The sequence below is a fragment of the Kogia breviceps genome, chromosome 6, assembly GCF_026419965.1.
Source record: "Kogia breviceps isolate mKogBre1 chromosome 6, mKogBre1 haplotype 1, whole genome shotgun sequence".
NCBI lineage: Eukaryota > Metazoa > Chordata > Mammalia > Artiodactyla > Physeteridae > Kogia > Kogia breviceps.
Genome location: NC_081315.1, coordinates 35,713,145 through 35,730,042, shown reverse-complemented (window position 1 = coordinate 35,730,042; position 16,898 = coordinate 35,713,145). Strand labels below are relative to the sequence as shown.

The 16,898-nt window shown below is 36.1% G+C and overlaps 1 protein-coding gene across 7 annotated transcripts in view; it reads right to left on the bottom strand.

Annotated features, from left to right (window-relative positions):
- CENPC (centromere protein C) overlaps positions 1–16,898 on the bottom strand; it is a 91,665-nt gene that overhangs the window by 37,792 nt on the left and 36,975 nt on the right. For all 7 annotated transcript variants that reach the window (XM_059065739.2, XM_067035718.1, XM_067035717.1 and 4 more), the window contains 2 exons: positions 16,120–16,610; positions 2,332–2,523 (listed from right to left, as the gene is read on the bottom strand). In XM_059065739.2, the coding sequence (XP_058921722.1) occupies positions 2,332–2,523; positions 16,120–16,610 (683 nt within the window). The remainder of the gene's footprint in view (positions 1–2,331; positions 2,524–16,119; positions 16,611–16,898) is intronic.

Below are 16,898 nucleotides of genomic sequence, written 5' to 3'. Positions count from 1 at the left end.
CCAGCATGCTTATCCAAGCTCTAAGATTCTTATTAATCCATACATTTACACGTTCGCTGACCATAGTAGTTTCCAGCAACGTGGGGCAAAAAGATGAGTTCTCCATAGGAGTAACAGTAGTAGTTAACATGTTAATACTAAGTATATGCCATTTAATACTTATAACAACTTAATGAGGTGGAAATATTGGTAATCACATTTTACAGAGTGAGAAACTTAAAAAAGTAATCTCCTCAAAGAGGAGGAATCATAATTTGAACTCAGATCTAACTCAAAAATCCAATAAGATCTGCAACAGAATAAACATTTCTTACTGGATTGCAAGCTGTGCGGAGTGCAGCTGCGAATGCCTCTGGATCATCAACCACCTGATCCCGCCTTTACACCCAAAATAAACTTCATAATTGTACTTTATGGAGTTGCCTGGTTTTGCAGTCTCAAAGTTCCTTCTCAGTTCAGAGGATATCATTCAATGTCTCCACTGCCCAACATTTACCTTCGCACCATCAACTCTACCAACCTATTTCTAAGTGTCACCATATACCCCTCCTTTCCTCTTTTATATGATATACTGTCCTTGCTCCTGTCTAGAGCTAACCCTTTTACTATGGACTGGACCACACCCTACTCCTTGCCTACACAAGGACTGTGATCCTTTAATTATCCTCTACCTTTCTACAAGGTCGTTTTAATGAGCAGATAAGCTGATGTAGTATCTTGCATATTAAAAGAGAGAGAGACACCTTCCCTTGACCCCATATCTGCTATGTCCCTTTATCTTACTGTCTTTCCTACCTCACTTCCTACACTCCCTTGAACCCCACCTCCAATCAGGCTTTTGGTCTCATCATTCTACAGAAACAATTTTTATCAAGGTGACCAACAACCTCCATGTTGCCAAAACCATATTGTCAGTTCTTAGCTCTCATCTAATTCAGGCCATGAGCAGTATTTAAAATAGTTCATCACCCAATACTTAAAATGCTTTCATTACTTCACTTCCATAACACTAAGTTCTCCTCATTTTCCTTTAATCTCACTAACTGCTCCTTTTCAGTCCTTTTGATGGATCTTCCTTTCTCTTCCCTACTCCTAACATTGGAGTCTACCAGGACTCAATTATTAGCTTTCTTTCTTCTCCAAGTATAGTCTATTACTAGATGATTTCAAGTAGTCCTGAAGTTTTAACGATCACCTCTATATTGATAACTCCCTTATTATATGTCCTCCCAGATCTTTCCCCCCAACTTTAGACTCATTTTATCAAGCTATCTTCTCAATATATCTACTTCGATATCTAATTAACATATCACAACCTAAAAACTTGAGATTCTTCCCAAATCTGCTTCTTTCATATCTTTCCTCATCTCAGTAAACTTTTCCTCACCTCAGCAAACAGTAGATCCATTTTTCTGCTTGTCCAGGCATCTGAATCATCCTTGAAGCCAGCTCTCACTCCAATTCATAAGTACTTGCTGTGATTTACCTTCAAAAATATCCTGAATCCAACCATTTCCATTCTATTCCCTCCAACCACCTCCTAACTACTCTCCATGCTTCCATTTTTGCCCAGTCCTAGTTCCCTCCGTACATTGCAGTAAAAATAATCCTTTTAAAAGATAAGTCAATCAGGTCACTTTATTGCTTAAAATTGTCCAGTAGCTTCCCAATACACTTTGTCTAAACTCATTATCACAGCCTGCTTCTCTGACTTCATCTGCCCTGGCTTACTCTCTTCTTCAGCCATACTGACTTTTTGACATTCCTCAAGCTTTTCCAGCATGGTCCATCACGCTGGAATAAAGTTGGAATAAACATCATCCAATAAAGTATTATATTAATACTGTTCCCTTGGTCTGGAATGCTCCACACCAAATTACTTACATGGCTCCCTCCTTCACTTTATTCATATATGTGCTCTGAAAGATCCTAATCAACTCTTACTGACCTTTTACAAAAACAATATTCTGCTCCATTCTCCTATCTACTCCCAGCTCTGCTATTTACTTCCCAACTCTAATCTTTATGTGCCTTGTTTTTCTCAATTACCCATCAATGAATGAATTATATATCTATATTGCTGATCTTCCTCCAATAGAATGTAAGTCCTATAAGAGCAGCAATTTTTCATTTTTGGTTTTATTCTTCCACAGCTGTATCCATATATCTAGAATACTGTATATGATAAAGCCTCCTGAATATCTTTATAATTAATTGATTTAATATTCTATTAATGATCCAATTTAAATTTTTCCTTATGAGATTTTTCTTTGAATAAATCAAACATAGAGGCTCTTATAGAGTGAACATAATTTAAATAAAAATACTTACTCTGCACTGATTTTACCACCCACCAATTAGATGGATGTCTGGAAATTCTTCGACTTCTTGTGACAGTTGAAGTCAATTCTTCAGGTACAATTTTGTTCTTCTTGGACCCATCTGAAAAACGCTTCTTTTTGCATTCCTTATCTTTTTTCTGATTCTCTGCATGAGGAACACTGGTGCTACCTTTCTTGCTTCCTAAAATAAAGAGTAAAAACAATTCAAAATCTACTGCACCAAAAAATATTCAGAAAACCAGAGCAGATTATAAAAAAAAAAAACCTCTCAATTATAGGAACTTCTTAAATTTATTCTGTGGGCTTCTTTTCGTCTCTATTTTTTAAAAGTCACATGTTCTCAATAAAATCTACAACTTCCTGTCAGTTAAATGCAAACTTTTCACATTGCTTGATAACTAACATATACTCCTGAATCAAAAAAAACTATACTCTGAAAAGAAAAATGAAATATATGACTCCTTTCACTACTAAAGTCCCATGTAAAAAAAAGGTTAACTACTGCTTTTCTTTTTTAAAATAATTCATGATTTTTGTCAATCTAATTTATGGAAGAGAATATTTTAAGGAAGTTTTCAATAAAGAGATTTTTCCTATATGAAGGAAAAAAGATTGTTTCTTTAAACAGAATTTAAAGAGGAAAAAGAATTTTTAAAACAATGAATATGGCAAGCAACAAAAAGCTAATGAAAAGGTTTGGCGTCAATAGTAACTTCATTTTACTACAAAAGCAGGTAGATAAAAAAGATCTAAGAAAAGGGACAGATAAATTCTAGTTTTGTTTTTAAGACTGACAACCAGGAGGAAGGGGAAATCAGAGAAACAGAAGCTATTTTAATACAAATACTGCATCTAAAAGATGTACAACCACCAAAATGAGTTTAAAAATGGAAATTTTCTTTTTTTCAGAAGATGTAAAACATTAGATGTTAGGAGATGTAATGAAAAATTTTCTTGACCAATGAGTAAATCAAGAAACCAGCATTTTTAAGTTTCTGACACAAAGATTTCTGTGAGATCCAAAGGAGTTAAAATCATATCAAGTAGGAAACTCATAGAGTAAATGAACTGCATAAAAGTATATAAGACCAGGGGCAGTGGCCATGATGGTAGAGTAGTAAGACCCTGAGCTCACCTCCTCCAACAGGCACACTAAAATTAGAACTATTTACAGAGCAGCTATTTATGAGAACAATGTGAAGGCTAGCAGAAAATACCTTCCACAAAAAAAGATATAAAAAAGGAACCATAATAAGACATGTAGAGAAAGATAATGCAAAGTCAAGACCCATGGTGGGCAACCTACAAACAGGAGGATAATTACAATTGCATGGTTCCTTCCAGGCAGACACAGGTCTGAGCCCCACACTGGGCTCCCCTGACTAGGGTTCCTGTACCAGGAAGACAAGCCCCCCCAAATGTTTGGCTTTGAAGGCCAGTGAGGCTTACTTTCACAAGAAGCTGAGGGCTACAGGAAGTACATACTCCACTCTTAACAGGCAAAGGCACTGTAATTAAAGTGGCAGAATCTCAAATACTCCAAGACCCAGGGCAGAAGCAGTAATTTGAAAGAAGCCTGTGTCAGAACCACCCGCTGATCTTGGAGACCCTCCCAGAGAGGCAGGAGGCAACTGGAGCTCACCCTGGGGACACAGACGCTGGCTGCAGTCATTTTGGGGAGCTTGTTCTATCACAAGGACACTGCTGTCGGCAAGCACAATTTTGGAATCCTCTCTCTAGCTTATTAGTGCCAGAACCCATATCCTTCCACCAGCTGGTTGGTGCCAGTCCTGGGATGCCCGAGGCTAAGAAGCTAGCCTAGTGGGGACCCAGCCCTACTCACCAGTGAGCCAGCACTATCCCCTGGACCCCTGGGACCCCAGAGCCAACCACCAGGATTCAGCCCTACCCACCATCAGGCTGACACCAGTTCCAGGAATCCCAGGGCTCTACAGCCAAAAATCCCAGGACCTAGCTCTGCTCACCAGTGAATATACACCAGCTCTAGGACACCCTGGGCCTCACAGCCACCCATGTCAGGAACAGGTCCTGCCCACCAGCAGACAACATCAACCCCAGGAACCACCTCCCCAGGACACAGTCCTGCACACCAGCAGGAAAAAACTAACTCCAAGATCGCCAGCACCACACCCAGCCACCCAGGACCTGGCTCCGCCCACCAGCAGCCAGCAGCCTCCACATTATGGAGGGCCAGAAAACCAACCAGATGGGGGCAAGTCTGCCTACCAGTGCACCCACAGTAATCAACCTGCCACAAATGAAGGGCCAACTCAGCCCACACAGGGCACCCCTACAACATATAGCTTTGATGACCAGAGGGCAGGTCACTGCTGGGCACCCAACGGACATCTCATAAGGAAGGCCACTTCCCCAAGATTGGAACTGTAACCAACCTACTAAACACATCGAAATAAAAAGAGAATTAGGCAAAATGAGGTGACAGAAGAATATGTTCCAAACAAAGTAACAAGATAAAGCCCTAGAAGAACTAAATGAAATGAAGTTAACCCACTTATCCAATAAAAAGTTCAAGATAATGATCTTAATAAAGATGCTCAAAGAACTAGGGAGAATGGATGAACACAGTGAGAAATTAGAAGTTTCTAACAAAGACTTAGAAATTATAAAGAAGAACCAAACAGAGCTGAAGAAATACAATAACTAAAACTAAAAATACACTGGAAGGAATCAACAGCAGATTAGATGCTACAGAGGTATAGATCAATGAACTGGAAGACAGAGTAGTGGAAATCATTCAAGCTGAAGAGAAAAAATTAAAAATAAAAAGAAAGGACAGTTTAAGAGATATGTGGGACAACAACATCAAGTGTACTACCATTCACATTATAAAGGTCTCAGAAAAAAGAGAGAGAAAAGGGGCGGAGAACATATTTGAAGACATAATAACTGAAAAGTTCCCTAATGAGGTAAAAGAAACAAACGGTCAGGTTCAGGAAGCACAGAGTCCCAAACAAGATCAACCCAAAGAGGACCACAGTAACCCACAATGAAATTAAAATGGCATATGACCCAGCAATCCCACTCCTAGGCATAAACCCAAACAATTAGTTTAATTAGAAAAGATACATGAACCCCTATGTTCACAGCAGCACTATTTACAATAGCCAAAGCATGGGAACAACCTAAATGTTCATTGAAAGATGAATGGATAAAGAAGATGTTTTATATATATATATATATATATATATATATATATATATATATATATAGAATAGAATATTAGTCATAAAAAAGAATGAAATATAATGCCATCTGCAGCAACATGGATGGACCTAGAGATCATCATACTAAGTGAAGTCAGAAAGAGAAAGACAAATACCATATGGTATCACTTCTATGTGAATCTAAAATACAACACAAATGAACATATCTATGAAACAGAAATAGACTCACAGACATAGAGAACAGACTTGTGGCTGCCAAGAGGGAGGGGGAGTGGGGAGGGAAGGACTGGGAGCTTGGGATTAGCAGATGCAAACTATTACATATAGGATGGATAAACAAGGTCCTACTGTATAGCACAGGGAACTATATTCAATATCCTGTGATAAACCATAATAGAAAAGAATATGAAAAGAATGTATATAAGTATAACTGAGTCACTTTGCTGTACAGCAGAAATTAACACAACACTGTAAATCAACTATATGTCAATAAATTTTTTTAAAAAAATAAGTTAAAATGGCCAAAAAACCCAAAAAGATTAAAAAGAGAATATTAAGAGCAGCAAGGGAAAAGCAACTAGTTACATACAAGGGCACTTCCATAAGGCTACTAGCTGACTTTTCAGCAGAAATTCTGCAGGCCAGAAGGGAGTAGCACAATATATTTAAAGTGACAAAAGGGAAAAAACCTATAAACAAGACTATCCGGCAAGGCTATCATTCAGATTTGAAAGAGAGATCAAAAGTTTTATAGACAAGCAAAATCTAAAGGAGTTCAGCACCATGAACCAGGTTTATAAAAAGAGTTAAAGGGACTGTAAGTAGAAAAGCCCACAACTAGGAATATAAAAATCATGAAAGGAAAAATCTCATTGGTAAAGGCAAATATACAGCAAAGGTAGTAGATCAACCACTGATAAACTTAGTAGAAAGGTTAAAGGACAAAAGTAGTAAGTCGTCTATATCCATAACAAGTAGTTAAGGGATAAATAAAACATGATGTATATACGATGTCAAAATTTTTAAGCAAGGTAAATACGGGGTAAAATGCAGGGTTGTTAAAATGCGTTCAAACTTAAGAGATCAGCAACTTAAAACAATCATGTAATACATATATGGATTGCTATATATAAACTCCATGTTAACCACAAGCCAAAAAGCCATAACAGACATATATACAAAAAGGAAAAAAGAATCCAAACATAACACTAAAGGTAGACATCAAATCACAAGGGAAAAGAGCAAAAGGAACAAAAATTAACTACAAAACTATTAACAAAATGGCAATAAATATCAACTAAATGCTCCAATCAAAGGAAATAAGAGTGACTGAAAAATAAGACCCATATAGATGCTACCTACAACAGACTCACTTCAGATCTAAAGACACACACAGCCTGAAAGTGAGGGAACAGAAAAAGGTATTCCATGCAAATCAAAAGGAAGCTGGGGTAGCATACTTATTTCAGACAAAACAGACTTTAAAACAAAAACTCTAAAAAGAAACAAAGAAGAACATTATATAATGATTAAGGGATCAATCCAAGGAGAAGATATAACAATCGTAAATATATATGCATCCAACATTGGAGCACTTAAATATATAAAGCAAATACTAACAGATATAAAGGGAGAAACTGACATTAAAAATAATAGTAGGGAACTGTAAACCCCACTTACATCAATGGACAGATCATCCAGACAGAAAATCAACAAGGAAACACTGGCCTTAAACGACATATTAAATCAGATGGAATTTAAAGATATATACAGAACATTCCATCCAAATTTTGCATGCCCGTGGAACATTCTGCAGGATGGATCACACGGTAGGCCACAAAACAAGTCTCAGTAAATGTAAGAAGACTGCAATCATATTAAGCAACATTTCTGACCACAGTGCTATGAGACTAGAAAACAAGTATAAAAACACAAACATGTGAAGGGGATATGGAAGAAAAGAAGTAGGGGAGGGAATTTAAGAGGTACAAAGTTCCAGCTGCAAATAAATGAGTCATGGGTATGAAACACATGGTGTTGGAATATAATCAATAACTATGTAACATCTTTGTATGGTGACAGATCTTAACTAGATGTGTCATGGCAATCAGCTTGAAATGTATAGAAATACTGAATCACTATGTTGTGTGACAAGAACTAACACAGTATTGTAGTCACTTATACTTCAAACACAATCTCATAGAAAAATAGATCAGATCTGTGGTTATCAGAGGTTGCAGGGGTGGAAGGAGAATTGTATGAAGGCAATCAAAAGGTACAAACTTCCAATTATTAACAGAAATAATTACTAGGAATGTAATGTACAATATGATAAATATAATTAATACTGCTATACATTATGTATGACAGTTGTTAAGAGAGTAAATCCAAAGAGTTCTCATCACAAGGAAAATAATTTTTTTCTACTTCCTTAATTCTGTATCTGTATGAAATGATAGATGTTCACTAAACTTAGTGTGGTAATCATTTCATGATGTATGTAAGTGAAATCATTATGCTGTATACTTTAAACTTATATAGTGTTGTATGTCAATGATATCTCAATAAAACTGGAAGAAAAAACAAAAAACAAACAGAAAATAGTATATAAGGCCAACAGAGCAGGCATTATATATAACCACATAATTAAGTTTTAAATTATACAGAATAAAAAGAAGAAAGCACAGCATAATAGGGGTTGAAATCTGGACATACAAGACTAGAGCTATCACTAAGAAGGTAAATTTAGGGAACTAATTCAGACAGAGTTAATATCTAATGCAAAGAAAAAAATGTTCTCAAGGTATGAATGTAAAGGAAGAACAGAAGGAAAACAGTTAAACTTGGGAAATATAGAGACAGTCATCAAAATTTATAGATGAAATGAGAAAAAGTAATCAATAAAAAGACACAGAAGGAAATCAAACAAAGAACATGGAGAATCAGAATATTACAGCTGGTGCTTAATTAGGCTAGAATGAAAACTACACCTTAGTCATCTTTATTAGCTATAACATATAACATTATGTTTGGTACACAGGCTCTCAATAAATAGGTGTCAAAATAATGAATTCAGGTTGAAGCCTATATTTCACTAGGCAGTGATACTGGCAAAACTGCTACCCAGCATGAGCTATTTTAGATACTAACTAAATTTTGATATTCAAAATGTGGTTCACAAACCAGCTATACCAGCATCACCTGGAATAGACTATTTAGAAATACAGAATCTTGGGTCCAACCCCAGACCTACTAAATCAGTTTATTAATCAGTATTTTAACAAGACCCTCAGTGAATTCAAATGCACATGCAAATATGAAAAGCACTGTTCTAGGTGCTTTAGTCATTCTCTCAGTTAAATTTGATTGGGGAGTAGAGGGATAAAGGATAAAATAAGCCAAATTCTGTCATGAACCCTTACAACAGTATCACTCTCTGATTCTACTTTAAGAATAAGTTACAGGATTTGGCAATACTTTAAATTTGGGATTAAATGCTGATAAAAGAGAACTGATTCATGCTTATAAGGTATATTCACCTTAATTATACTGAACCAGGCACAAAAATTTTAATTAAAAGAAAATAATCTATTTTACCAATATTATGCTTAATAGTATCAACCAATACTTTCGAAGTGATGAGAACGGAAGACATTAGAAGAGTTACCACAAAGTAAACTTTCTTAGTAAATAAGATCTTTTAGGGAGTAGATATAGAAAATAATAAAGAGTCAATTTACAAAACACTAAAGCAAGAATGAGAACTTTCAACATGGTTGACAGTGATTCGTAGTTTAAGGAATTATTTGTACAACAGCAAGAATCCTCACTGAGCATCATTTTCCAGCCCCTCTCCAATCTCATCACTCTTTTCCAACTTCTTTTCTTCTATTTCTTCCCTTCTTGTTCTTCCCTTACGCTTCTCAAAAATATTCTCAGGAACTGCTCTAACAAATGAGAGGTGCTTATGATGACAGAGATTATTGTCCATGTTCATGAATTGACTCAAACAAACACTAATGTGAATAATGATTTAAACCAAAAGAATGTGAGGGGGAAAATGCTATCATCAAAAATTTATTCAGACAGTGATACAGGAAAAAAAAAATCATACAAAGTAAAAAACAAACCCATTAAGAACATCATTTCAGAATCCAGTTCCAGATCAGGAAAGGTTAAAAACTGAATGACAACAAATTTAGAAAACTAATAAAAAAGGAACATATATAGAAAATAAAGCTGATATATGAAACAGCTGATAATGTGAAGAGAGGTGACTTAGAACTGAGGAGACATAAGCAGGGAAACAACCAGAAGAGGTGACTACTGTAGAAAATTTTGCATATTTACATGTACAGGAATAGGATTCTGAAGGTGGGCCTTTTAAAATAAACACTGCAAAAGTATTCATTCAAAATAGAGTAATACTTCTGTCAATGTTGAGAATATATTCCAGTGACCCATAGAAATACTAAGGCTAAGATATAGGGGCTTTTTTAGGAATAGGACAGATATAGTCCCTGTTCTCATGGAGCTTTCAGTCCAGACTCTAGAGTACAAGACAAATTCAGCAAGTAATTATATGTCTGAAAATGAAGAGTGCTATTAGAGCAAATATAGGAACATACCAGGTTGAGGGATAATTATCAAGGAAAGTGATATTTAAACTGAGTACAAAGCTTGGTAAGGAACCCAGAGTATATTTAGGAAAAATTTTCTAAGTAAAAGGAAGAGGGCTTCCCTGGTGGCGCAGTGGTTAAGAATCCGCCTGCCAATGCAGGGGACACAGGTTCCAGCCCTGGTCCGGGAAGACCCCACATGTCACAGAGCAACTAAGCCTGTGCGCCACAACTACTGAGCCTGAGCTCTAGACCCCACGAGCCACAACTACTGAAGCCCATGCACCTAGAGCCCGTGCTCCACAACAAGAAGCCATAGCAGTGAGAAGCCCATACACCGCAACGAAGAGTAGCCCCCACTCACTGCAACTAGAGAAAGTGCATGCGCAGCAACGAAGACCCAGTGCAGCCAAAAATCAATTAATTAATTAATTTTTTTTTTAAAAAAAGGAAGAGCATATTTAAAGGCCCACAGTTGTGAAAGTGGTCTGTTCATGGAACTGGAAAAATTTCATTATAAAGCAACCCAGGAAATGAATCTGGCAAGGAAGAGAAAAGTGAGAGGGTATATGCATAAACTGCTACAATACTCTAAGAAATAAATTACTCTAGTTTCAGTAAGGGGAGTAGCAGGAGGAATGGAGAGAAATAACAGATTTGAAAGCTACTTAGGAAGAAGTCAAAAGACTTACTGACTTTATATGGTTTGCTAGGTAAAGAAAACAGTAGCTAAAGATGAATCAGACTTCTTTCTTGAGCTAAAAGATTTATTACGGCTCCATTTATGAAGATACTGAAAACAAGAGGAGGAAGAAGTTTGGAGGAATTTAGTTCCCAGCATGTTCAGCTTGAGAAGCCTGTGAGACAACAAAAGTAGAAAAGTTAATTTGCTCAATCCAGGTCATTAGTTTAGACATTAAGAGAGTATGTCAAGTGCTTGTGAACTAAAGGAAAATTATCTTCAGAGTAAAATATCTTTGGAATTAAATTATCTCAATATTTTTAGTCTTTGAAAACTGATGCGGTTGGCACAATAATAGCCTCCTAAAGATGCACCCACCCTAATCACAAAATCTGTGAAAATATTATCTTACGTGGCAAGAGACTTTAGAGATATGATTAAAGTTATAAACCTTAAAATAGTGAGATTATCCTGGATTATCCAGGTTGGCCCAATCTAATGACATGTGTCCCTAAAAGCTGTGGTAAGAGGGAGAGAGACGGGATGATGGAAGAGAGGCAAGAGAAATATGTAACAATAAAAAGGCTGGCATTGCGGGTTTTGAGGATGTAAAAGGGGAGCCATGATTTAAGGAACACAGGTGATTTCAAGAAGGTAGAAAAAGCAAGGAAACAGATCCTCTCCTAGAACCACCAAAAAGAAACAAAAAACCTTGTCAACACCTGTATTTTGCCCCAGTAAAATCCATTTCGGACTCCTGACTCACAGAATGGTAAGATAATAAATGTGTGTTGTTTTAAGGCACTGAGTATGTAGTAAGTTGTTATGAGAGCAAAAGAAAATTAATACAGAATGCTATATTCACTAATGAACTTAGACAAGAAAAATTTAATATACATGAAAATAAGTGTACAATATATAGCAGGTACTCAGTAAGTCTTTAACATTTATAATTTCAGAGAGTATCTTGCAAGTACACTTTCTTGATGTAATGTTTTTTCCTAAGAAATTATATATAAATCAAAATTTTGTACCTTCAAATTTTGTGAATTCATATTCAGCTTAAAGAACTAGTAAGAAAAATGCTTTCTTGTAGTGTTAACTATCACCTTCAGTTTAGTCAGATTCTCCATGTTGTATTTCCTTAAAATGAACAACTGCTAAGAAACTGAAATAAGCAAAAAAAATAAAGAATAATTCCAATAAAAAAGATGTGGTACACATCTGACATTTATAAGAGGGACACAAAATAGGTCACTTTTCCTTCTATTCTAAGCAGAATTTTTCAAATATGCAAAGGCACATACAGGCAAAATTGAAGTCTGACAACTATTATTTCAGGTGATATAAAGTCTATGTTATAGACTATACAAAAAGAAAGCTAAAATAACTGAGTGGTAACTATATTAAAGTGGAATTTTTTAAATTAAAAACTAGTTTAAATATTGTGCTTTAATATACTCTCTCTTCCCTCTATATCCACAATATAGTATATTTAGAACCTTCAGGTGCAAAAACATTTTTGGTCAAGAAAATTTCCCCATTAAATAACAGTTTTTCCATTTGAACATCAAAAACGTTTTCACTTATTTCAAAACTTCTTGATACAGCTGAGAAAATATGGGCTCTATGTTGGGACAGATCCTGGACCAATATTTAACTTCTTTTGAGTGTTATCTCCTACCATATAGGAATGTCGAGAAGGATTAAATTATATTATGCACACATGAAGTGCAATTACATTTAGTAAGTGTTTACTATTCCACTAACTATTCTGGAGAAAATTCTTTCTGTAAGAAATACCTTTTCTCTTTATTACTTAAAAAGTGATATACTTCAACACACATTTATGATAAAAACTCTCCAGAAAGTGGGCATAGAGGGAACATTCCTCAACATAACAAAGGCCATATATGACAAACCCACAGCCAACATCATACTCAACAGTGAAAAGCTGAAAGCACTTCCTCTAAAATCAGGAACGAGACAAGAATGTCAATTCTCACCACTTTCATTCAACATAGTTTTAGAAGTCTTAACCACAGCAATCAGGAAACAAAAAGAAATAAAAGGAATACAAATTGGAAAAAAAGAAAGAAAACTGTCACTGTCTGCAGATGACATGATACTATATATAGAAAATCCTAAAGATGCTACCAGAAAACTACTAGAGCTCATCAATGAATTCAGTAAAGTTGCAGGATACAAAATTAAAACACAAATCTGTTGCATTTCTATACATTAACAACAAAAGATCAGAAAGAGAAATTAAGGAAACTATCCCATTTACCACTGCATCAAAAAGAATAAAATACCTAGGAATAAACCGCCTAAGGAGGCAGAAGACCTGTACTCCAAAAACTATAAGACGCTGGTGAAAGAAATCAAAGATGACACAAACAGATGCAAAGATATACCATGTTCTTGCATTGGAAGAATCAGTATTGTCAAAATGATTATCCTACCCAAGGCAATCTACAGAGTCAATGCAATCCCTTACCAATGGCATTTTTCACAGAACCAGAACAAAAAATTTTACAACTTGTATGGAAACACAGAAGACCCCAAATAGCCAAAGCAACCTTGAGAAAGAAAAACAGAGCTTGAGGAATCAGGCTCCCTGACTTCAGACTATACTACAAAGCTACAGTAATCAAAACAGTATGGTACTGGAACAAAAACAGACATACAGATCAATGGAACAAGACAAAAATCCCAGAAATAAACCCTTGTACCTATGGTCAATTAATTTTACAAAGGAGGCAAGAATATACAATTGAGAAAAGACAATCTCTTCAATAAGTGGTGTTGGGAAAACTCATCAGCCACAAATAGAGAATGTTCTAATTTCATTCTTTTAACACTATACACAAAAATAAATTCAAAACGGATTACAGACCTAAATGTAAGACTGGATACTATGAAACTCCTAGAGGAAAACATAGGCAGGACACTCTTTGACATAAATCACAGCAATATCTTTTTGGATCCACCTCCTACAGTAATGAAAATAAAAACAAAAGTAAACAAATAGAACCTAATTAAACTTAAAAGCTTTTGCACAGTAAAGGAAACCATAAACAAAACAAAAAGACCACCCAAAGAATGGGAGAAAATATTTCCCCATTGGAAATATTTGGTTGGAAACAAAGCAACCAACAAGATATTAATCTCCAAAATATACAAACACTTCATGAAGCTCAGTATCAAAAAAACAAACAACTTCAATCAAAAAATGGGCAGAAGATCTAAACAGACGTTTCACCAAGGAAGACATACGAATGGCCAAGAGGCACATGAAAAGATGTTCAACACTGTTAATTATTAGAGACATGCAAATCAAAACTACAATGAGGTATCACCTCACACCAGTCTGAATGGCCATCATCAAAAAGTCTACAAATAGCAAATGCTGGAGATGGTGTAGAGGAAAAGGAACTCTCCTGCCCTGTTGGTGAGAATGTAAATTGGTGCAGCCACTGTGGAGTACAGTATGGAAGTTCCTTAAAAAACTAAAGACAGCAATTATACTCCAATAAAGATGTTAAAAAAAGAAAAACTAAAGATAGCGTTACCATATGATCTGCAATCCCACTCTTGGGCATATATCCAGAGAAAACTGTAATTGGAAAAGATACATGCACCCCAGTGTTCACTGCAGCACTATTTACTATAGCCAAGACATGGAAGCAACATAAATGTCCATCCACAGATGAATGGATAAAGAAGGTGTGATGTATATGTGTGTGTGTGTGTGTGTGTGTATGTGTGTGTGTGTGTACACACACACACACATACACACACACACACACACACACACACACTATGGAATATTACTCAGCCATAAAAAAAGAATGAAATAATGCCATTTGCAGCAACATGGATGGACCTAGAGATGATCATACTAAGCGAAGTAAGCCAAAGACAAATATCATATAACGTCCCTTATATGTGCATCTACAAAAAAAAAAAAAGATACAAATTAACTTATTTTCAAAACAGAAATAGACTCACAGACATACAAAACAAACTTATGGTTACCAAAGGGGAAAGGTGGGGGGAAGGGCAGATAAACTAGGAGTTTGGAATTAACATGTATACACTACTATATATGAAATAGATAACCAACAAGTACCTATTATATAGCACAGGGAACTATACTCAATATTTTGTAATAACCTATAAGGGAAAAGAACATGAAAAAAAAAAGAATATGTGTGTGTGTGTGTGTGTGTGTGTGTGTGTGTGTGTGTGTGTGTGTGTGCATGTATAACTGATTCACTTTGCTGTACACCTGAAAAACTATACTTGAATAAAAAAAGTGATACAGGGCTTCCCGGGTGGCGCAGTGGTTGAGAGTCCGCCTGCCAATGGAGGGGACACAGGTTCGTGACCCGGTCCAGGAGAATCCCACATGCCACGGAGTGGCTAGGCCCGTGAACCATGGCCACTGAGCCTGCGTGTCCGGAGCCTGCGCTCCGCAACAGGAGAGGTCACAACAGTGAGAGGCCCGCGTACCGCAAAAAAAAAAAAAAAAAGTGATACAAAAAGCACAAATTGATCTTTTCATGATAGTGTCACCATCTCAATCACTATACAGTGATGACATAAGGAGAGTGGCCATATTTCAGGTTTGACAGGACAATCCCAGTTTATGCTTACTGTCCTGACATCCTCTCCCATTCTCAAATGTCCCAGTTTGGATAATAAATAAATAATGAGTAAATAATGGAATAGAAGCGTATTAATTTTTATCTACAAGAACTAGCCCCACTAGCTTAATTTTTTCCCAATTTATATTTTAATAAGCCTCAAGAATATATGATGCTGTCTTATTTGTGTTCTGGTAACTACCTGGTTTACTAAGCCTTTACCTTTTACTTTTCCCTTTATATATGCTGCCATTTTAGAAGCTAAACAAAAGTCAAGTGACCTGGAGTTGAATTATATATAAAATAAAGAGATTCTAGAAAAGAGTCTGTAGGCTTTTGAGGCTCTGTATAGTTTAAGTTTACTTTGCCTACTTCCCAAAGCTAAATAGGAGTATCACAAAAACACAAAATGGTAGAATAATATTCTACCACTTTACATTACATATAAATACTCACATTATAAGTACTTATACATATAAATTAAATATAAATATTTACCCAGAGGTAGCAACTGTTTTTTGGAAGTGTGAACACTTATCTCTTCACCCTTGTCCATATTTCGGTCTGAATTTCTTTGTAACCTGTCTTGGGCAATATGTGATATATTTATATTTTTACCTTTAGATTGTTCCATGTAAACTTGTTCTTCAACTACACTGGCCTTAAATTTTGTTCCCCGTTTTTGTTTTATAGTCCTTTTGTTTCCAGATGAATTTTTTGCATTCTCAGAATACATTTCATGTTTTGAAGATTTACAATTATTTTCCATTTCGTCTGTCAAAGCACAACTACCACCCAGTATTTTTTGTTCAGAGGACGGAGATTTCTCTACTGGGTGAGCTTTGCCAGGATGGTTGTCACTTTTCAAACTTGCAGATGATACACTGTCATGTTTTTCTCTTGACTTCGTCCTTTGAAGGAGTACAGTGTTCTCAGCAGGAGATACTGTGCACTGTTTCAGAGGCCCAGTCTTTCTTGGTATAGTAATCCATGGTTGATTGGCAAAACTTTTATCTGATTCATCAATTATAAATTCATCTTCTAATAACTTCATATTATTTGCAGGAGATAAATGAGGTGGAGCAGTTGCTATATGCCTAACAACAGAACTAAAACAGAATGTTACAATAAATAATAGCTCAAAAAGTAAAGCTTTTACCTTTGCTTTAAAGAGCAGTTCACATGTCTCCTCAATTTTTCCTTCCCCATTAAAATCCTTCCTGGGACTTCCCTGGTGGTCCAGTGGTTAAGGATCCGCCTTTCAATGCAGGGGATGTGGGTTAGATCCCTGGTCGGGAAACTAAGATCTCACATGCCATGGGGCAACTAAGCCTGCACTCCACAACTACTGAGCCCATGTGCTGCAACTACTGAGCCCGCGTGCCACAACTAGAGAG